Source organism: Cygnus olor, chromosome 2, assembly GCF_009769625.2.
Source record: "Cygnus olor isolate bCygOlo1 chromosome 2, bCygOlo1.pri.v2, whole genome shotgun sequence".
NCBI lineage: Eukaryota > Metazoa > Chordata > Aves > Anseriformes > Anatidae > Cygnus > Cygnus olor.
Window position 1 is genome coordinate 65,461,430 of NC_049170.1, and position 24,534 is coordinate 65,485,963.

The 24,534-nt window shown below is 38.3% G+C and overlaps 1 protein-coding gene across 9 annotated transcripts in view; it reads right to left on the reverse strand.

Annotated features, from left to right (window-relative positions):
- Positions 1-24,534, reverse strand: part of HIVEP1 (HIVEP zinc finger 1) — a 132,613-nt gene that overhangs the window by 25,674 nt on the left and 82,405 nt on the right. For all 9 annotated transcript variants that reach the window (XM_040546088.1, XM_040546085.1, XM_040546083.1 and 6 more), the window contains 4 exons: positions 16,898-22,830; positions 10,181-10,314; positions 8,722-8,897; positions 6,787-6,891 (listed from right to left, as the gene is read on the reverse strand). In XM_040546088.1, coding sequence (XP_040402022.1) covers positions 6,787-6,891; positions 8,722-8,897; positions 10,181-10,314; positions 16,898-22,830 — 6,348 coding nt within the window. The remainder of the gene's footprint in view (positions 1-6,786; positions 6,892-8,721; positions 8,898-10,180; positions 10,315-16,897; positions 22,831-24,534) is intronic.

Here is a 24,534-nt window from a genome sequence, read left to right on the forward strand (position 1 = left end):
CCCTTACTCCCACACTGTTTTGGAAACATCAGATGAAAAAGAAACAAACAAAAAAACAACCAAGAAAACCCAAATCTGTGTTTTCTTTCTCTGGCAATGCAAAACGGACTGCTCTTCCTTCTATACCCGTGTGTGTCTGCTGAAACAAGAGGTGCCCAAACTTTTCTGCAAGCGATCCCTTTAAGCTTCACTGTACATAGGTGGAATTGTGGGAGGACCTGATTCTGGAGTTTGGGGTGGCAGCAGAACCAGGCAGGTTATGGGTCTACCCGAAGAAGGTATCGAAGCTGTGACCACTCATTACAGCGAAAGACTCTTTCCCAAGCACCGTCTTGTTAACCACGGAGTTCTGGCCCAGTTCCATTTTGGTAACTGTGCTCAGCCTACTAGAGATCGCCTTGCACTTTTAATTGGGAAAAAAATAATTCTTTGCTTCCTATCTTAAACTATGAACAATTATAATCATATGCTTATGTAGCTGATATATATAACTAGAAATGACTCAATTTCCAAAGGGAACAGAACTGCTTCTGTGTTCAACTTTGTTTGAGGTTGTAAATCAGTGTGGGATATTTTAGAGTGAAGGATAAGTCATAAATTCAAATCCACTAGCATATAAGGAAATGGCTTGTGCTGTGAAAATTCCCAGTTAAGAGGAAAGAAAAAAAAAAAAGGGAAAAAAGTTTCACACTTAATAGGGAAGGCTCTTTTCCTTCAACACATGCCTGATGCAAAGCCTCTTCAAGTCACTCTACACATATCATTCAGCAAGGCATCTGCTATCAGCAAAGCAAGCTCCCAGTGGGGCTCTTGGAGCACTTTCCTAGCTGTGCTGCACTTCTCTCATTTCCAACCTTTGCTTAGGAAGCTTGCAAACATTACTGAAAATGCATATCCAAAGTCCTACGTGAACCCAACCTGTAATTCTCATGTCTGAAGAACACCCAAAAGCTGTTCTGTTTTATGAAAGCTACTTCTCTTTCAAATTTGTAACTCTTATCATCTTAGCAGAAAGACCGTTCAAGACAGCCTCAATTTTTGATAAAGAGTGTTTATGGAAGAGTAAGAAATGTCTCTCATCCTCTGTCAACCGCTGCAATCTCTTCTTTTAAGCCCTTTTCTTTCTGGACTTCACAGGAAAACTTGGTACGTTTGACTACAGACATAAATGCTTCAAAAATTAGTAACAGCTGGAAACAAAGGTGTACTAGAAAGGCTGACACAATTTTTGATCAAGGATTTTGCTAGCATTCCAGCTATAATCATATTTAATACAATTATTTTTTTTAATCCTATGTAGTGATGTAAACACATAAAAATCATACCCAGAAATCTTATTGCTTCATTTATTTTGTCCTTAAGTCCTCAGATTGTTAATCAGGTAGGTATTTTGTTTATGGTGTTGATGAGCTAATTGGCTAAGACTCTGTTATAATATTTTACCCCAAAGCAAGAAAGAAAAACCCTTAAAGTTCTTCAGCACAACAGAATCAGTTGGAGTTATCGGCATCCTAATATGTCCATTAGCAAACTGCCTGTGGCTGATAAGTCTATGTGCTACTTTTTTCACAATGCTATGAATTAGGTACCTGATATAGGGTTTTCTCTATGTACTTTAAAGTTCTTTATTTCAAAGGTTTTCCTACATGAATCCTTATGTACATGATTTTAACAATGGTCATCTAGTTATTATTATATTGCAAAGTACCAGTAGAAATGTTCTTCAGAATCTAAACTTAGAGTTTGTAATTTTAATTGACATATTATGACCAATTAGTCCATTACATGATCTGTTTTATCAGGCCCTGGTCCTATAGGCTTAGTGGTTTCTGCACCAAATCCAATGATAAAGTTTGATGGCTTATAACTTGATCATATTTAGGCAGATTTTCACATGAAAAGCAAAATGTTTGTTCATGTTCTTTCATTGCCATGAAGCTCTGAAAATATAACTCCAGATTGCTTAAGTTTTATGAGTTTCTAAGCAAATGGAAACAGGTACTTAGACTAACTATAGGTGTCACTATTAGATCTGCTTATACAGATTAAAGACATTTTACTAAGTATCTGTTGTCTACTGCCTATTTCCATCATTGATTCTCTCTGTACTAAATTTATAGGCTCTTAGCACGTGAGTAATTCAAAGCAGTGCTTATCAACTCAAATTGTGTAAGCGTCTTCAGTTACGGCTTAATATAAAATCTATATAAAAGCATTTAGTAACAATGCATCTGTTCTCTCTCTTCTCCATCAAATTTAAGAAATATATATATATAATATGGCAATAAAGGCAGAAATATTTTGAGTATGGTATCATATAACCATTAACTTAAAAGTAAGGTCTGTATGTTATTAACACATTCTGTGTTTTTCTAAACAAATACAACCTTAGACGTGCCTTTTGCCTATTGAATTGCTCTTGCAATGGACCATTCCACAACCATTCAAACAAATTTTAAAAAGTAAGGGTAAACAAAATACTGCTGGGTGAAACAATGTTAGCATCTATATCCAAACTTATTGTCTCCCTGTCTTTTCAAGTCCTTTCACAGGCTTTACTTGACTGATTTCAGTCTTGCTTCAGCTATTGTCCACTACTCATCATCACCACACAGGACTCACAGTGACATCTACTGGGTTAAATTCAGACTGGTAATAGGCAGTGCTCCTCAGAAATGAGAAAAAAAAAAAAGTGAGCTTTTGACTTTCACTCCTAAGAGTACGGAAAATAAAGTAAAAATAACCTAAAAAAATAAGAGTAACCTCTGTTTCCTTAAAGAGATTATTTATGCCTAAACCTTCCAGGGTAACCTATATATTGTAAATCCACCCTAGCATTAGCTAGTCTATTCCCAGGCTGTAGGTATAAGGCTCCAGCATACTTAATATACATCTAGTTGAAGACTAGGCAGTGATACTAAAAAAAAAAAAATAAAAAAAAATCACATGAGTTACACAGAACCAGCTTTCCATTCTACTTACAAAAGGAGGATATTATTGCAAGAATTTTCATTTATTTTTACTTCTTATATGCAGGTGCAGTGAAAACACAGTGAGTCATGATTAAGCTAATGAAGAGCCATGGAAACTAATTTAAGATCCACTATGATAATAATATATAGCTAATTAACTTAGAAACACTGTATCTTTAGAAGGGTTTATTTAATATAGCACAAAATGAGAGTTTTATACTATGTGTACATATATATCTATATAAGACACATGAAACTTAAAATTAGGCCTTCTTATAGGTACATCTGGAATGTTTTTGGATATTGTTTTCTATACACAATTTATACAAGTTCTCCCCATTTACAGACTTCATTATTTAATAACTCTCATCTTCACATTTACTTAGGCACACCCTACCACTCATGCATTACCTTACATATGAAGTATTATGAGTTTAAAGTTAATAACTATTTTAATTTGAAGACAAATTGCTGTTTTTAAGACTGCATAGCAAAATGTTAACACAGCAAAATAGGATATCCCCAGTTGCAGTCCATCACACTAAACAGTTCACCTTGTCTGACAATTTAATTCAGATATTAACATTCTTTACATTGTAACCCTGTATTTTGGTGACAAGAACATTCCACAGAGCAGAAGATGAAAGATAAATGGATGAGGGAATAGTTTTAAACACAAAAAGCCAGGCCAGAAAGTATTTACTAATACCCAGATGATGACACGTCCACATACAAAGAATGCTATGTTAAAAGCTCTGATCACATATATTCTCAGACAGCTAGAGGGCATCTCTTTTTTTTTTTTTTTTCCCTAGATGAGACAGCACAACAAAAGTTCAGTTTCTCATATTACTGAAAAAACAGGTTGTGTGTGTGTGCATGCCTGTGTTCAGGATTGTACAGTTTTGCACTCCTTACTCAATATGTGTATGTTCATTATGTGTACTACTGTCAGGGCAAAGCTAACTTCTGGTATCAATCTGATATATTCAAATCATGACTGTGCTTAAAAAAAATGCATAAAAGTAGAATTGCCAAATTCCTTAGCAAGTAAAAGGTTGGTGGTTTTGTTAAATTTCTTGCTAACTCTCTGAAATGAATTCTCTAACTCAAAGTCTGACAGAAGATATACAGCTTAGTTATTTTAATGAAAGGTGTAGACATTTCTATTGCCATAAGAATAATCAGTATTTGGGTAAGAAACTAGACACAGACATACTGCGGGTCAGGAAACCAGCCAACCTTGCACAGCCTACAGGAAAGAAGAATTTTTTTTCCCCGAGGTCACAATTATTTCTTATCAGATTTTCTGCACCTTTTTCCACATCATCTCACATTGTTTTCCAGCTGAGGAAAGCCATTGGACCTCGCAGACCTCTGGCTCTGGCAGGGAACTCCTTCCCTGAGCCCAGCCCTGGCAGGAGAGGGGATGCCCCGGGGACGAACCCTGCCAGGTTGCCCTGGGGAAGGGGAGCCAAAGGGTGGTTGAAGCCACCTCTTCACTATGCAAGGAGACTGCCTACATGCCTCAAAAACCAGTCACTTACATTCAAACGCAACCAAAAGATTAGTATGTACGGGATTTCAGAGAGCGCAGCAGAACCACGTACATTTTAAAAAGCCCATATGCAAATAATTTGCACTTTTCGTTTTCCTCCTGACTCTGCTTTAAAGATGGGCCAACAAGCAAGTTTTTGAATTATCATAAGAAACACCTTCCCATGCAGCTAGGTGAACTGAGAGATTAAATCATATTTTTGAAGTGTACAGCTACTCATTGAATGTCCATGGATAATTGTAAATGCACTGCGTTGTGCTGCAGCTAGAGAGGCTAGACTGGGCTGGCTTTGGCAGACGTGTTTGTCATGGGCTTAATCACCCTGCTTCTTGGATGGGATTTTTCGTGTTGAGCTTTGTGCTGCACAGCTGGTTTTGCTACGAGTACCTGAGCCAGATCATTTAGAAAAGATAGGGATTTCATCACCAAGTTGATGTTTGTTTCTGGGTTCTCAGTTAAAAAAAAAAAAAGTTCCCTGATTTGTTTGGAAAAAAAAATACACTGCAGCCTTAAAATTGAATTTCTGGAATAATTTCATGGATTTGTGGCAAACCCTAGCAAATGTTTGTCTTTTGTGTTTTTTTTTCTGTTTGTTGTTTTTGTTTGTTTTTCCCCAAAATATAATATTTTAATTTATTAAGTATCTACCGTACTGAAACAAAGAACATATTTGAGGGAATATATAGTATATTTACAGTATGGTTACATACACCTGTAATAGACCATTACACAATACATAAGGACACTTTCAGTTATATAGTACTAGAGACAGAGAAGAACAATCTTTCCACAACTGTTTGAAATGGCTTATTTCTACAAGGTATTACTGATAAACCAACATTTTAAACAATAACCATTACATTATAACTGCACATGTATGTAACTGGGAATACCAACTCAATAAAATATTTTCAATTCCTAGAAAATGGACATACTTAGTGGTTTATAAAACTGAATAAAATGTTGAAAGCCACAGAATAATGTTTAAAAAAGTGATGACAATTTTCCTGTCAAGCAAATGCTAAAAATGTTAATGAACACTGTTTATCTGTGAGGAAAGGATAGTAAATTGTCCTGCTGCCTATCTTTTGTGTTGTTTGGTACCTCAATTGCAAAGGGGAAAAAGGTTTTAACCTTACTAAAAAGGAATATAACTAACAACGCTAAAAATAGAAAAGGCAAGTTTCTTAGTATGTAGTGCACTACTGAATCATCCTAGCTGAGTCATATTCCCAACATAATTTAGAATTAGATTCAAGATGATTCTCTTATTCTACTAGCAGTTGTCATATGGGAGCAAGTGCATTCATCTTTCTTGCCCTTTACTGTTTAAATGAAGACCCCACTGCTTTCGTTTCTCAAAACATCATCCACAATCTAATAAACTATTCCACTGAAAAAAGAAAAATACAAGGCAAGGCAACAGGACTCAAATCCCTGCTGAGAAGTGGGAGGAAGTAGAAAATGCCTCCACTGCATCAAAACAAGTTGAGACCCAAACCAAAGTCCTAACACAAAAACCTGTCTTACATCTCACTGCATCTGATGCAGCTACATCTTTCTTACCATGCTGAGCAAAGCCTACATGACCTCAGTGTGGCCCTCCTTGACTGTCCTCAATCTCACCTCCTTTTCAGTAGAGCGGTCTTGGTGTGCAGAAAGTGCAGAATTTCAATTATTAACAAGTAATCTTGATAATACTCTTGGCACTAATGGAAGAGTAGAACAGGTCAAGATGAAAAACTGGTCTCTATCTGTTGATTTATGCCCAATTATTTGTGAACGACAGCACTCTATACCTGAAGATAATCAGCCTCCTTGAGAAGCCTGTGCTAAGAACTCAGCAAATATATGTATTTCTGTGGGGTGTGTTACCTATACAATTTACAAAATGTGTATTCAAAATTTGGCAATTTCATGCACAACTATTTTCAAAAAATACCACATTTCACTTTTCCCCCTAGACACAGCTGTTCTTCTGGTACTTTCAATCTTCGCATATTTATCTGTGAAACCAATAAGGTTAAACTGTGTAACACTGTGAAAAATTCAGCAGCAAAATATCTTTAGCATATGCTTGTCATTTATTTTGGTGAAGGTTTTTCCAATATTTCTTGCTCTCTTTGACTAGCTTCTAAGATTTTTATCTCTGTATCTTTTCCCTCTACAAGAATTTAAAAGCTTTGGAAAAGAAAGGGTAAGAAACTGGGATGATAAAATAGATACCACAATGCAGTAAAGATTTTAAATTCTTACCAAATTCTTCTTCTCCATCTTGGTCATCTATTAAGCCTACTGAGACTCCCAAATCCATGCATTTCTTGCTATGTGCTTTTGACTTCATATGTTTTGTCAGATTTCCTTAGGAAAAAAGAAACAAAAAATGAAATACTCTTTGACTATACGAATATACACACGTCCATATCTCATTCAGTTACATTTACTCATAGAAATCATAGACTCATACATTTACTCATAGAAATCATAGAAAATGATGCATTTTGCATGCGTGTAAAACATCCCCCAATTCTTTCTGATAAATATAAATAAAGGCTGATTCAGTCTTCAAAATTATATTGACAGAAAACTACCATGTGAAACTAAAGTTCGTATCTTGCATCTCTTTTAGTATGTGATGGTTTCTATTATTTTCACTGCCAACCTAAACAACTAGATTAATTTTATTCATAGTAAGAGCCTGAAAATATTCGCTCTCAATCTCAAAAATCGATGCATAACTACTGAGAGGCTCCATGAGCTACTGTTCCGTCTTCCTTTGGAAAGAAAGTATGGCAAATATCATCAAGAAAAAAGTTAAAAGTTGATTAGAGAGTTATAATTGATGAATATGTTGAATGTATATAAGTAACAACTCACTTTACGCTTAATATTATCTTACAAAAACAGTTTCTTTGAGACATTCAAATGAAGTGGGTGAAATACTGACTCTTCTATAGTTATGGAATATGTAATTCCCACTCTGAAATAAGGTTAGGACTTTAGCCCAAATTTTGAATTTCTTGTTATGAAGCTATATGGTATTGCTATTGATTCACAAATAGCAAAATTCCCAGCTGTGTGAAATTATTGCCTACATTGTCCTTTCATGAAGGGTGGTTTACCAAACTTCAAGCACTCAGCTCTGCATCTAACTTTGCTAGCAATGGCAGCAGCCATGACAGCAACTGTAGAACAGGAATCAAGTACAAGCATCTTCTACAACTGAAGCAAGGGAGATTTTTAAATGGGTAAAACTTAATTACCTGAACTGGGCCAGCAAGCCTACTCAGCAAAAACCATAACAGAACTTATTGGGTTCACAATCCAGTATTTCATCTCAAAGATGGTGCAACAAAGCAATATGACACCCCAGGGTGTCAGGAAGCAGTGTTAGGTTTGAACACACCTGAAAAATATCCATCCTACTTTCTGCAATCCTGTGTTATTTCTTGAAAGTTTTCCACCTAACTGCTGAGTAGTCCCAAGCCCACTAAAAGTACAAATGTTTCTGAGGTTATAGCTGGGGGGGAATTATAGCTAAAAGATGTTAAAAGCTCAGAAAAATTTTACTGCTTCCAATTCTTCACTGAAAGTATTTTGGCTATGAACATATGCTAGCTCTTTCACCTCCTATTTAAATTTGGATGCATTTAAGTACTTGTGTAAACAGGCTTTAGAAAGTAGGGGTCCATCTTTGGGTCTTATAAGGTCAAGGGGAAAATGAACTTTGTCCTTTGAGAAGACAGAAATCATTTTAATATAATAATTTAATAAAGGCCAATTTCTTGACTGGAGCATTTAAATTGAGTGCTAATAGGAGTACAAAATATGCCAATGTCATACGTCCAAATGATCATCAGTGGTGACTTAAAACTGTATTCACATCCCTACACAGGATGGGACATAACTTTCACCATACTCCCATATTTTCCTTTTCTGCTCTAATTTCTTACCTACCACAACATGCCACACAGTTTGTTCATATAAAGATGTGATTATCTGAATAAGCATACAGAAGACAAAGGAAAAGAAGGAGATGAGAGACTTCAAATCCTGGAAATATTAGTCAACAAAACTCCACAGCGAAGCAACTTCTTTGGCTTATAGGTAGCCAAATTTGAGAAGAAAAGAATTGTGCTTTAATGCTGAAGAAAAAAAGGGGAAAAATGTACACTGGAAACCAACTCCTACCTTTAGTTTTGAAGGAGAAGTTGCAGTAATTGCAATGGTAAGGACGGACATCTGTATGTGTGCGAATATGCTTCTTCAGCATACTGGGCTTCTTGCAACGTATTCCACATTCCTCACAGATGTATTTCCCTCTTCCTCTCCCCCGAACATACACATAGTCTTCATTTGACTTGTACCTAGTAACAGCATCATAAGAATAAGGGAATTAGGTGTAAAGGGAAAAAGAAATCTAGTCAGAAACTATAATCTATGAAATTAAAAAAAATAAATATGTAAAATATGAAAACAACAAAACAAAACTATTTTCTACTTGTGCATTTATTTCTTAAACTCATAATCATGGACTTGTTTAGGATTAATGGTATATCTTTTTTAATAAAGGTGCCATTTGATACTAAGCATTTCAAGATTTCAAATTTCTTTTTTGTAACATGGGAATATACTTTGAAAAAACGTCAGCTCTTGGAAGTGAGTTTGGGCACCACGAGAAAGCTTTAAAAGGAGCATCTTTGATGCTCTGTGCTGGATGCAGAGAAGGAACAACATCAGTTATGACAGTGGGGATGTCTTTAAACATTCCTGTTAATGTGCTCAGGACTCAACCTATTGTGGCTGTTTCTTGATGAAAAAAGTCCCTTAGACTGAATTCCACCATTCACCTCTCTACTCTAGGACAGCAAACTGAGACCTGGTTCCTGCAACGTCTGGAGCTGAGCTGAGGCACGTAGCAACGGTTTACCTGGGTGGCTGGTAACAGTTTAACTGTTAGCCTAGACTGGGCTCAAAACAAAAATCCATCAATGGAAAGCCCTAGAGCCCATTACCAATTACTAGAACAATAAAATACATACCATTTGTGTTCAGAACTTTTAGAAGTGTCACTGGCACATTTTTCTACTAAAAAATCTGTTTTATTAGATGTTGTACATGGCACAACACTGGCTAAAGCAACTGTTACTCACACCAGGCAACTGATTTAAAAATATTGCACTGCGTAGATGGGAACTCTCAGTTAAGTATTTCCATAGTACTTTTCAGACCAGGACTTCTGCAACCTCCAGACAGCAACTGGACTGCCCCAGACTGTATCCTCTCTGGCAATAATTATACAAGCTTATGGTAGAATAGATATTATTTATCACATAAGAGAAATACAGGAAAATAGGCTACATCTGTGGCTGTTTCTAGCTGTCTTTACTGCTGATTAATGTTTGCCCTTTGGAAAAAAATGAATCACACTGCCTATTGTTCTTTATTTCATAATGTCCCCTTAACTCTCATGGCTCCATGCTTCTGGTGACTTTCCATTTTTCTCAGAAACATAAACCAACATCCACAGGCAACAGTATGGGAACTGTTGTCTAAAATAAATCTAACAGGAAACAACATCTCTGCAAAGTCTAGAATCAAGAAAAAATATTTTTCCAACAATATCTAGTACACAAAGTACAATACTTGCCCTCCATCAAATATTTTCACTCTTCTTGGTTCAGTTTTGTTAAAGGAATTTTCTTTATCATGCTCAGTACTTGATTCAGAGTTTTCCTTATTGCTGAATTCAGATGCAGTCATTTTTTTTCTATTTAATGCTCGCTGAAAGAAAATTAGATATACATACATCTATCATTAAAATTAGTATCTTCCATACACCATTCAAACATACAAAGTATTAGGAATAAAAACATAATTCCTTTTACAAGCCACATTGTGATATATATATATATATATATATATATATATAATTTTAAGATACATGAATCAAACAGTATCTTTGGCTAAACTTCTTCTTTAATACGCACTAAACTTCTCTACTACGCACTGAATATTCGTGGACTAACAAATCTATATGGAGATCATGGCACTGTAGGAAACCAGGAATGCTTTGAATATACCATAGGAGATGTCTCTTCCTTCCTTTGGGAAGGTAGAGGTGACATTTTTTAGCTCACACATAGCCTCTTACAGAGAAAAGATGCTTCCAATAAAACCCAGCGGCTTCCTGAAAGGTGACTGACCAACTCCACTGCCCTAGACGCAGCAACTGGACCACGCAGGCAGGGCTCTGCGGCAGCATTGAACACCATCCCGCACAGCTTGACAGAGAGGGAGGGAGGAAGTAGTTGTGCACAGACAGTTAGCAGTGCTTTCTCCCCATGGCTCAAGTCCTGGACATTTAAGTAGCACCTTCCCAGCTCCAGCTGCCTGCTGCCTACCACGGGCATGGGCAGCAAAGGGCTCCCTCATCCCAGGAGCTGCTTTCCTGCAGCCCAGCAAAGAGGAAAAGGGGTAGGCTGAGGAGACGTACTAACAGGTAATGTTTCTGTTTTCTAGTATTTTTCATAAAACACTCCTGTTGTGGTGTGGGGATTGACTCTTCCCAGTTTGGTGAGGTTGCTAACAGGGACTCCAGAACTCTTCCAGAGCAGGACTTCACAACTATCCGCCGCTACCAGGCCAAATTACTAGAAAAAGTGTACCAGTGGTCTAGCAGAACAAAAGTACCTTTCTCAGCTTCCTTTTATTATTAATTAAGGAACCTTTTTTTTGTTTAAAAAAAAAAAAAAAGAGGACGAGTTCCCCCAACACTTACCAATTAAAGTCTACTCCTTCCAAGTCTGGGATATTTATAAAATGGGCAACAATGAAGGAAAGATCCAATTAGCTAGCAATTATTACTGCTGTATTTATAAACTGTTCTACCCACATAGCTGGCATAATTACCACATTTGCTCATATTGATAAGTGAATAAAATGATGGGAGAAAAAAGACTGGCCTTATGTTTTCTGCTCATTATAAAACCTAATGCTGCAAGCTTGAGAATTCTTGGCAAGAGGAATGGCTTTCACTGGCTGCCTTAAAATGACTGATGATTTACACTGGTCATTACATGCATCGAAGGCTGACATCGCTCTGGCACCCAGTTCTCGCCCATCGCCCTCCTTGCAATCTCTGCCACCATATTTACTTCCCCTCTGAGGAGGAATGGGGATGATGAGGAATTAACATGGATCAGAGGAAAAGCGACTTCCTATCAGGTTCAAATCCTCGGGAATCTGCACAGGCTGCATGTACCACTCCAGTCCATATGCTCTCACATGGTCCTGTGACTGATTTGGGATGGATTTTCAAGCATCTGAGCAGTCCTACCAAAGCACACATGACAACTCTGCCTGTGTGTAGGAAGAAAGAAATTTCACCCTGCATGTTTTAACAGTATTCATACAAGGTGGAGGAAAAGATGGTTAGGATGAAATAGCAGAAGATGAGCTTGCTACGGTAATAGCAATTCAATTGTAACTCAACTTGTAGTTCCTGTATCATATAGATCGGAATTGCTTTTTGTTTCCACTGTAAATAAAGAGTAATAAGGTGACATTTATAATTTAACAAGGAAAAGAGTACTGGAAAAAAAAAAGAATATATGCAATAATCCTAATACTGTATAAATATTCCCAGCATCTGAAATAATGCAACCTTTAAGTACCTGATCTCTGGATGCTAAATGCTCAGTATTTTTTTCCACACTTATGTTTCAACAATGGAAAGACAAGGGAAAAAGAAAGATTCCAGATGTATCTGGTCCAGGTTGTTACCCAAACTATATATTATATATTCACAAAAGTACCTAGAGTACAAAAGCTAGCAACAGGCTCTGGGATTCTACCCCCTTCTTGGCTTTTTTAAAATTTTAATTTAATTTAATTTTTTTTTAATACAAACAATACAAACAGAGATAAGACAGTCTAACATAGATGTTCAAATTACTATCTACCTCCCACTGATGTACTTTAATTTACTGATTATATGCTACTTTTAGCAGCTGTTTCAGTGTCTTAAACATGCAAAATGCTGCCATTCCAGAAATGCTCTAAGAGAAACATCAAGCTTGTCACAGAAATCTACAGAAGTGCTCACTGATAATGAAGAAAACATGCTTAATTTTATGGAAAATTCCACACTGATGCTGAATAAGATTTGGGTCCCTCTGTGAATCTTCAAGAGGGATCAGTCTTTAAGTAGCATAGGTTTCTTGCACGCAAATACTTTACCATACCTCACGTGAAACCTAACAAAACCCCACACATACCAGGGTGAAGGGTAAAAAATGACAATGCAGTAAAATTTTCCTCTCCGCAATTGCTTACACCTTCCACTTCTAAGTCTTCCCTTTCTCCTACTATAGAGACATAGACCATGATTCATTTCTACTTTACTTATTTTGCTCCAATTTCACTCTGCTGTCTCCAATTACTGATATTTATATCAGATTTATATCAGTTTTAACTGGGGAAAAAAACACAAAACAAAACAAAACTGCTGTTAGGGCTGTCCAGAGACAAGAGTTCAATAGATACTTCTGGTACTTTACAACACCCCTTGGAAGCAAACAGAACAAAACAAAACAAACAAACAAACAAACAAAAAAACACCACAAAAAAAATGCTCGGAGCCTGAATCATTGAAGTTATAAATTTCAGATAATATTTATTAAACATTTTTCCCACTGGCACCCAGTCACCTGAGGGAAAAGGTTTCTTTTTTACTTTCACTTTTTTTACTTTTTAAACTTTTACTAGTTTACACATAAAAATCTTCTGAATTTAACTACTCTCCATTGGTGAGTTGGACAGTTGTGGCCCATCATCCATGAAAGGAAAGCTTTTCAGTTAGTAGAAGCTTTCCATTCTTCAGCCTATTCATGCCTGGAGATCTTCACGCTGGCATACTTCAAACTTTACTGATTCACCTCAGAGAAAAAAGCCAAAAAAACAAAGCAGAGGCTTGAGACAGAGTTCCTGATGCAACACCAATGATTTCAGGCAACAAAAACTGGCAAAAAATATTAACGAATCAAACCATTAAAAAAAATAAGGAGTAGGGAAATAAAATAAGCCTTTTCCATACAGGTGAACCCCATGTTACATTTTAACATGCTGCGTTCATTCCAGGAGCTTCTTTCACAATCCCACTTTGTGGTTTGTTCTTTGAATCACTGGAACGTGGCAACTTCACCTATTGCCTCTGAGCAGTGATTTGTGAAGAGTAAACAAAGTCCCAGGGTTACTTATTGTTTGCATTTTGTTCATGTCTCTTCATTTCCCATGGCATCTATTGTTGAAAGAATTACCTTTTTGTGACAGTGATTAGTAGCAGTTATGCAGCAACGTGAGCTCTCAGTAAACATGACTTGGTTCTGGGGGCAAAACTAGGGATGGTTTACCTTTGTGAGATCTGCAGTTAAAGCCCCCTAGCAGAATGCTCCACATCTCTCTGGAAAGGGCTGAGACTGTGAGAAAAGAGGTGAGGGGTAACAACACCATATTTCTATAGTTATTTATAAACTGTATTATAGTGACCCTTAGAGCTCTCTTTCAGGTCAGGGTTAAAATGTGCAAACCACTCAAGCAAACATCTTCTGAATGACAGTCACAACCCTCAAAGACTTGCAATCTAAACTGTGGTTCTCCAACGAACTCAGGACCCTGCCAAGCATTTAAGCAGGAAATCAGTCACATTCTTTTGAAGGTAAGAGAGAATTACTTTGCTTTTTTTTGTTTGTTTGTTTGTTTTAATGGAATATTATCTTCCCAAAGGACCACCAATGTTCTGGTTCCACTGTCAACCTCAACCAGAAGATGTCAGTGGGAGAATTACTGGGCATGAACATAATGAGCAATTTCAGGTTTTGCTTTCATTCGGCATGGCTCCTGTGATGACAGTAACTAGAACTTTCCAAGTGGGCACGAGCCATTCCACTATCAAGTCTAACTAGAAAGTGGTAACACAGAGGTTATCTTCTAACAGCATCCTCATCATCCTGGAAAGCCCGAGACACTGAAAGGGAAACAAGGCAAACTTTGGGGGTGTCAGGTCATATCCTAGGTCATATCCTACCTATCAGGCCTTTAAAATTTTTAATTTCTGCCACCCTGAACCTTGTTTGTACAGTCTAAGATGCCAATAAACTTTTATTGGTGGTTTCTCGCTGTACGTTCTTCCTTCATAATGGCTCTGAAGAAAATCTGTAAATCAGCCCCAAGTAGAGCTTAAGAACTCTTCATCTTGACCTTGCTAGTGTGTTTGATGCAAAATGTCAGCAAGAAAGACTGAAGAAAGATTAATAACTGTAGTTCTTTTGTGGAAGAAGCAATGTAAATGTACCTGACAGCTGCCTATTACTGCACTTAAGAACTCCTAGAATGCTTAAAAGGGTGCTGTCAAAATATTTTTCAGAGTATTGTTATCCATTATTTACATTCTAAACAGAACTTGTTTGTAGACAAAATTTATTCTTTGTGAGGCACACAGTAGCTTTGTTATTAGAGAATTTCTTCTAATAGACTGTTCTTTAAAAATAAAACAAGCATGAGTCAACAACACAAGTAACAAGAGACTTGCCTTCCTTAGAACAAATTGCTCAACCATGTATGCTGAAAAAAGCTAAACCTTCAAATTTTTATTTATTTATTTATTTTAAGGTTTAGCACTATTTAAGTACAACATCTCAAAAAACATATGAGGAGGCACACTAGAAAAGGCAATATGAGTTTAAGTAAAAGGAGACACACTAATATGGAACCAGTAACTGAATTTAGTTGCAGTACTAGCAGCAAGTCAGCAATCTGTATTTCCCACATGAAACATTATCGACTTAGCTTTGAACACCAATATGAATGTTAGCAAAATCTCCCAATGATATCAAGAGAGAGAGATTTAACTCTATTGCTTTTGGCCATAGGGGTTTCTGCATATCTTCTCAACTCCCCCTGTAATTCTGCAACTAATTCTTCCTCTTACATAGAGTTTCTCATCTTATTGCTCTTTCCCCCATTGACAGCTTTGTATTTTAGCAAAACACTCAGCAAGCACAGAAACATCCCCTTGTGACCTCGAAGAGCAAGTTTTCACCACTCAACATCAGCAGGAATGCATGTCTTTTCCCAAAGCCGTGGCATGCTTCCTCTAGAGTGAATGCATGCCCCATGGGTCCTGATTCCCAGCCTGTTGGCCAGAAAGTTTTGTAGATGGCAGACTGCAAGATTAGAGTAGTAACAATTGCTCTCACCTCCCCAAAGGAGGTGAGCCTAGACAGCCTCTGAGCAATTCTGGAGAATTGGTGCTCTATGGAAATCCTCTGTTTTTGCCAGCTAAGAGGAGAAGCATGGCAACGAGCATACCCCAGGCACAGCAGAGGACAAAGAGTGTGAAATCACACTGTACACCAAGGCTCTCCTCAGCAAGCTTTATGGCTTTAATAGATGAGTTAACAAAAGCTATGTGATCCACTAAATAGACAGTGACACTTGTTGCCATACTATAGGTCCAAGAGTCACACTCAACAATTTGCAGAGGCGCACCAATTACTTAGGAATGCCAAATTCAGTGCAAATCAGCACACAGTCTAGTAAATCCTGATCATATCCATGCAGTCCTAAGGTGGTTAAAGAAATAAAAAGTGACTACTTTGCTCTTTTCCACATTTGACTCTGGAGTTATGTTGTGTTTTATGTGTGTCACAAATGTTACCCTGAGTATATTCCACTGCACAAGATTTAATGGCATCTTTGTAGCCATATCAATCTAAGAAGTTGCCAATGTCTTTATGAAAGCTGTAATTTTCTTTTAAACTTCACTATTTTTGTCATTATTTCACACCACCAACTAACCTAGGTGGGAGAAACGGAAGTGGAGCACTGCTCCTCCATCAGTTAGATGATCAGCAATGGTGAAAAATATCTTTACGCTGTCCATAGACACCTGTTCACTATAAGCATATTTTTATAACAAAAAATACCAGCAGATTTTTAAAGGAAAATATGCAGCTATAATCTTGAATTAACCTGTTTTAAGTGTTTAAAAAAAAATTCTATCAGAACTATTTGTTATACCCTTTGCATTTAAAAAATAGCAAAACACAATCCTGTCACAATAAACATTTTATATGCAGATTTAAATCCGGGAACTAATTTCCATGAAAAGTGATAAATCCTTATGAAGAGGTTTCTTAATGGAATTACTTAAGATCTTTTTAGCAGTCTGATCCAGCATAACTAAAATAAATAAGAGCATATATTACACGTCAGGCACATTACATTCTCCGAAATATGAACAAACTCAATCACCAAAGCAAATCCTCCATAAATGATCAGTATATATCAGGCATAGGTTAAGTACCTTCGTTAAGCTGTTCTTCCACTTGCTTGAATAGACCAGTAGATCAGACCTGGGATGAGTAGTTCTTGCTTGAGTGTATAGCGGTTTTTCAACTTTCTGTTTTGAGTTGAGGAGAGAAAGAACTACCTTTGTTGACAAACCAAGTGGATTAGGATTGTTGGGACTAATGGTCCATGTGGAGTAGGCTGAAATTTTCTGATCATTTTGCAGCAGATGTAACGGTTTCCTCTTCAGGAGAAAACACCAGGTAAAGCTCGTCGAGGTCTTGAGGCTTGGAAATGACAACCTCTGCATTTCTCCTGTATTCACCGCAGCCAGCATGGTTAGAGGCTTTGCTTGACTCTGGCTATTGATTTGCTTGCTCTCATGACTACTACTTGGGGATCTTCTTTCTTGACTGTTGCCTACAGCCTTTAAAAGAGAATTCTGATTACTCACTGGAGACAGTTCAGATGGTTTTCCAACTGCAAACGCTGGTGATGCTGAAGACTTCATGTCTTCAGATTCTGGTGACTCCCTCAGGGTTTCTGAAACCCCAGTTTCAGATGAATGACAGTCAGGCAACAGCATGTCTGAAATACTAGCTTTGCTGCTTTTTTCATTCTGTGCAACACCATCAGGATCTAGGAGGTGATTTTCAAGAGGCTCTGTGGTGCAAACCTGTCTCACCAAGATTGGCTTCTTTTGCTTATAAGCCAGGTCATTAGATCGAACGCTCAGTGAATGTAATGGTCTGGCATCGGTCATGCAAGCAGCTCCACTCTCATCTTTAACACGTTTTTGCTGTTTTTCCATGGCAATATCTAAACTGTTGGCTGGGGAAAGCATTCGTTTACTTGAAGGTGTAGCTTCTTGTTGAGGGAAGAGTCCACTAACTGGCACTTTCTGAATAATATTCAAAGAGCTTGACAAAGGTGAATTTCTGGTTCCACTTTCTGGTATTGAATTTTCAAACTCAAATGAATTTGGCAAAGTCCTCTGATCTTTGTGAGATTTTGGCAGCTGAGTTTTGCCTTCAAGCGTTGGCACTCTCACAGCATTTGTTTTACAAACAGATTGGTTTACCTGATCCTGAGTCACTAAAATTTGAGGAAGGGGTGTAACGGTTGCAAAGCCATAGGATGGGATGCCACTGTAAATACGGACAGGAACTACAAAAGGAGGAATCTGATGTATCTGACTGCTGCAGTTATTAGGGACAATTTGTTTTAGAGGAGGCACAGAATAAGGATTAGACATATTGTCAGACAGTTTAGCCTGCAGCTCAAAGGAGGACGCATTCTGGTCCACTCCAGCTTGACTTGGGACAGTCTGACTTGATAGACTATTTTTTAGCAATTTAGAAGAGTATGGCTGACCTATATGTAATGTTTTAACTTGGAGTTGATACTTCGGAGCAAAACAATCCTTTTGTTCATCAGGGTGACAAGAAAGTGTGTATGAATTCACTTGTTCCCCTCGGGTTGATGTTTTAGTAGAAGTCTGGGAAGGCTGATGCATTGAAGATTGCTGTCTTTGATTATTCAAAACATGATCTAGAGGCTGCTGAACTGAAGACAGGTTAATGGGATTAGAATTTTGAATTGCTGAGTGAGGCCTGGAGTGAGTTTGAGAATGCTGAGTACTTAAAGGAAACTCCACTGAGGATTTGCTGGAGGTCTGCAGCCTGTGAAATGGCACATCCGTAGTATGAACTGTCTGAAACAAAGAAGTCAATTTAACTGGATGATTTTCTGGAGCAATATTTAAAGATATTTGTCTTACAAATGGTCCCCTCCTTCTTTCTAGCAGAGGCACGTGTCCAGTAACTCCATTTCCAGATGACAGTTTTGGAGCAGCTATCTCTACGAGTGAGGCAGGTTTCGATGGAGATATGCTTCCACAGTCAAAAGACTTACTCCTGTAGTCTACAACCTCCATCGAGGGCTGCATGCAGCTGATCTGCTCTGATGCAGCACGCCTCATTTCCCTGTAATGCGGGCCAGGCATGCCCAGCACATGAGAGCCAGTGGGAATCATAAGGAATTCTGACGACTTACTAATAAGTTCTGCTTTAGAAGGATTGTCCACCTTTGAAATCTCATCCTTCTCAAGAGACACCGAGAAACTGGAGGCATGAGACAAACTACTCCCTTGACTTAGACTTCTGGAAAGAGTGGAGTCAATGCTCGATTCAGCAGATGAGTGCTCCATTTCGGCCAAGCGAATTCTTTTCTTCTTCGGTGGAAGTTTTTCTGTTGGCAATTTTGACAGTGTTTCACTGCGCTGTGGCCAATTAAATCTTTCTGTCTTTTCCTGATCGCTGCACTGGTTTTCTTGTCCCCTGTCTGGTTCTTCTGTGACCAGTATTTCAGGAACCTGGATGTTATGCTGGCGAACGAGTCTTGATGTCTGAAGTGGTGTGTTCTTCTCATTAGAAACTACTTGGCTTCCCTGCACTTCCCCTCTAGGTGCTTCTAATGACAGTGACTGATGATGCTGGGAAGTATTCAGACGATAGCGTCTATCCTCTTGGACTGCAACTGCATTCAAAGAGCGGTGTTTTGCAACCTTGTTGGGCTCTTGAGATGAAACTGGTGATAATCTTTCAAATGACTCCGATTTCTCAAATGAGCTATTTCTGCTCAGTGAATTGGTATGCTGTATTACTGAAATACCAGTCCCTTGTCTTTTCAACTCCACCTTTTCTTGCATAACTGAACTTGTCTGCTTTTCAATGAGCGGAGACATCTTTGGCTCTGTTGTCAGATCTGTGCCTCGAGCCACAAGCTGAATTTGTGAACTTCGAAGTAGAAGGTTGCTTGGCTGTTGCAAACCTACTACTGACGCACTGAGTTTTGACTGACTGGAAGAAATTGCTGGCTTACTTTGGCATTCCGCATTCTTTGATGGTGTGCTTGTGTCGTTTTGTTGTGGGTCATCATCATCTCCAACACTTTTCATTTTCCTTCTTTTCCTTATTTGTGGAGTCTGTTCCCAGACGCCAGTTGAAGTAGTGACTCTGTAGTGCAGAATTTGAGGTTGTGTACTATTTGGAACAGTTTTATGTTCAGGCTCTCGGATTGCAGCTTTAGTTTTAGGTCCATGCAACTCTGAACAGTAAAATTTCTTGTGGTTTTCAAAGTTTTCCAGTTTCCTATACCTGTTTCTGCAGGTTTCACACTCAAACATTGTTCCTCGCACCTGAGGGGACTTCTTAGTTTTTTCTAAATTTGATCCCTGTGCCAGGAACTTGTTCCTTAGCAATGAAGATTCATTTGATAAATTACAACCCAGATAACTTTCTTCTGCAGGTCGCACTGATCCAAGAACTTGGCTTTCACCAGTAGAAGAATCTTCTATTGCTGCCTGTCTAACAAGGGTCCGAGGATGTCCACCTTGGTTCAGTGGAGCAGCAGGTCCTGATACAAAAACATCATCGTATAAAGAACCGATTTTATCATCAAATGACTGACTTCCTCTAAGTGGATGAGAGGGAGGTATTACATTTGGAGGTACTGCTGAATAACTGGTAGTAGGCATGGAATTACTTCGTGTTATAGGCAAACAGTCAAGGGATGGTACAGAGAGAAGAAAAACTTGCTTTGATTTCTCAGTGGGTGTGAAAGGAGACTTTGGTATATCAGAGCTTGAACTAGTTCTTCTTCCCATAGGCTTTAAATCAAACTGGAAAGAATCCTTAAATATGTAGGATTTTGGTGAATCTATGCTTCCTCTTCTCGAAAGAGATGTTCTTCTTGGTTTCACGCTATCTAACTGTTTGTCATCCACAACAGCTTCATTATCAGAAATTAACTTTGAGATACGCTCCTCGAGGGTTTTTGTTGCCATGGGAGGTCGCATTTGGCCAGAGAGAATCAAATTTTTCTCGGTACAAACTGTTTGTACCACTGATGCTACCATTCCACTTGCTCTTGGTACACAGGGCAAATTTTTATTTGAATCTTTTTCAGAGGGCAATAATCCTCTTACGAAAGGAGCTGGTGGGCTCATTGTTTGATCAGCACTTTCAGAACGAGAAAAATAACCAGAATCAGTACTACCTAAACTTCTAGGGCTCAGAAGGCATTTTCCTTGCTGCTCCTGGGAACAATCGGTTGCCTGTTGTCTCTGAAGCTGAGCGTGCACAACTCCTACTGCAGATCCCAGCTGCTCCTCTAATAGGCCCAGTTCTGTTTTCTGATTTTGTTTTATGTCATTTTCTTTTAATGAGTCCTTATGTGTTAAATTTGACTGAAGATTTGTCACTTTAAAATCTCCTTTTCTCTGTGCTGCAGCAAGCTCAGGTGCTAGATCTGTTACTTTGGGGCTATCGGCCCTTAACGGAGAAACATTTACAGCATGAACCACTACTTTTGGTAAAGCTGCCCTTACTTGTGGTTCTGTATTGTGTAATGAAGAATCACTTGGGATACAATCTGGGTTACTTAGTGGAACAGGGCTTCCCTTCCATACAGCTTCTGCACTTGAAATGACTTTCACTATTTGTGCAGGTTCCAGTTCTTGATCATCTTGTCTTTCATCAGCAGTGCCTTCATCTTCACTTTCACCACTTTCTTCCACATCTGAATGAATGCTAAGTGCTTTGTCTGAGTCATGAGATAAGAAGAGACCACCAGCATCTGGCTGTAGGACAAGTCCAAGTTTGACAGCATGTGCATGGGATTTTTTGTGCTTGTACAAATTACTTTTAGTTTTAAATGAAAACCCACATGTAATGCAAGGATACGGTCGCTCTCCAGTATGGGATCGGATGTGCTTTTGGAGAACACTGGGCTTGGCACAGGCCCGATTGCAATACTCACAGACGTACTTCCCCAGCTTTTTAGGTTTCTGGTCTTTCAAGAGGTTACATATTTGTTCTACGCCATGGTTTACAACTGATGCTATCTGGGCTGAATTATACATGGGACCTATAGACAAGTGTGTTGAATTAGGTGTGTTAACTGACAAAGGTGAAGATGAACTAGCTACTAACTGATTTTGAGAAAAAACCTGAGTTACAGTGGAAGATGAGGTGTGAACACCAGAGGAAGTTACTGCTATGCTGTATGTCTGCTGGAGCTTGGCATTTTCTTGACTCTGCTGTTGCACCACGGAACCTGTGAAATTTGGACACATAACAACCTGGTGATTTTGATGGCTGGTTTCAGTAACAAGGTCTTGTGAACGAGAAACCGACTGGACCTGTGTTTGTCCACTCTTGGCAGCTGTTGCTACATGCACGTTGTTCAACGTACATGGGAAATAGTGAGGTCCAGCTGTAAACTCATGCTGAGACAAAGCAGACTGGTTTTGGACGCTCATTGTATTGGACGTGAGACTAGGAGAGGTGCTTACAATTTTATTTGGTCTCAGTTTCTCTATCTGCACCCCATAATGGGGGCACTCTTGTGCTAAGATGTTCAGTTCAGGCTCCATAGCTTTTAACAAGACATCGAATGCAGTACGTGTACATGGGGATGACGTACTACCATCAACAAAAGTAATACATTCATTACTGTCAGTCTTTGTTTTACTTGGTAAGGAGTTGGAGAGAGACTTCTCTGGTGAGCTCAACTGGCTCGCATCAGAATCCTCTACTGCCTGTTTACTCAAGTCTAGGGACTGATGTGTCAATGAAGGCTTTGTCTGCATCGGTATCTCAGATTTGGTTGTTTCAGCACTTATCTCACTACTAAGCGCTCCCCCGTTTTGTTTGGTACATTGACTTCCATTTTGCACAGGTACGTGGTCCTGTGCCGTGGCATGTTCTGAGGCATCCGGAAGAACTTTTAGTGGTGGAAGGTCTACATTTTGTTTAACCTTGGATTCTGTGGGGTTTCTCAAAGGCGATTTTGGTATTTTTTTTAGATGGTTTTCAGTCACAATCTTTTTTCTTTTCACACCCTTAATTGTATCTGGGTTTCCTCTAGTACTAGCATCTGTGATTTCTGTTAAAACACAAAGAGGGTAAGAAAGAATATTAGAACTGGATAACGCAGTATATTTTTATTTATAGCATTCTATTGTCTCTAAGCTTCAGCTGTAAGAGTAGTTCACATAGTGAGCACTGGTGCAACAGGACTGTCCAACTCTCCCACCTCCAGTATTTTTTGAATAGCAAACGTATCTTAGCAAAGATCCAGTTTGTTCCCATCTAGCAAAAATAATGCTTTCTAACTGATGCACTAAGACATTACAAAAGTAATTCATTATAGGAAAGGTTTCAAAGAAAGTGTAAGAAAAGAAAGGCTACTGAAAGAATATTTTAGTATTTATAGCAACTCTTTTTTAGATAAAGTAAAAAGAAATCTCTCTTTTGCACTTGTTCCAAAATTCAAATCATTACAGCAGGAAAATGAAGAACCAAGACACAAATCCATTTTCATGTTGTGTTGTCACCTTTTCTGTCTATATGTTACACTAGTCAAGGAATGAAGACTACTTCCTCATGGTTATATTTGTAAGTAGATTTATCATGGAAATGGCACAAACCACCCACACCATCTGTCAAATACTGTATTTGGGAGCTACAGTTACTGAACTTTAATAGCGTTTCAGATAAGCAACTACTGCAGAGGAATAAAATCAGTCACACTTAAATTATTCTTCTATTAGTGCATCATGAAACAAAATAAATTTGAATTACTTCATTACTAGCTACACTTGTTGCTGGTTTTAAGCAGGTATGCATGGGGAGCTTCAAGAGCATAGTGAAGAGCAAACAATTTTGAATATTATTCAGCAGAATAACTTTGTAGTGAGTACTTATATTTGTAAAGAGTCCAAACTTCTCTAACAAAACATACAGACAGACTGAATTTCAGTGTTGATACTTACAAACTTTTTTTTTTTTACATATACCTTTGTTTACCTCAACAGTGCCATATTTATTCTGCCCATTAACTATTTTAAACATACTTCCTAACATACAAACAGTCAATCATAGCCTAACTGGTAGTGACTTCAGAGGAAGACAAACATAGTGGGTGTAAATCCAATTTCTCAAACTTTACAACTGTTTGGTTGTTAGCCAAAACCGTATTTTGTCTGATTGCCAACATTCAACACAAAGGAAAGATCTGATGTGACAAGAAGTCTGATGCCTCTAAAAAGGTTCAGCTGCACACACATTTTCGGAAGCAGTGCTGAGAAACTCCACGTAGTATGGTTACCTGAATATAGAGGTACTCAGGAACAGAGGTTTATGTGCACTCCTAGGTAAGAAAAGACTAATTACGACAGCATATACACAGACAAAACTCTCACAGTCAGCTTCACGAGGAGATGGAGAAAGCTCAGGCTTCCCAGTACTGATCAACTCCTACAGTACTTTCAGCGGCTTAAGGAGTATCCTCTCACAGAAACACCATATGCTTTCTGCACTGTGGTGAGAGGAATGCCAACACATCGTCTGCATCTGATGAGAGATACTGGTGCTGATGAGTCCGGGGTGAAATTCCTGCTCCATTTAAAGGAAAGCCAGGCAACACCTAATGCTCATCTAGAAGAAGAGAACACAAAGTGACCAGTGGGAAAAGAAGGGCAAGAAGATGACATGTCTGCCACCGCGGTGCCAGAGCACAACCCAACTGAGCTGTGTGCTAAGGCCAGAGCTCAGGTACTTGGAAGTTCAAAAGCCTGTTTTCAATTCA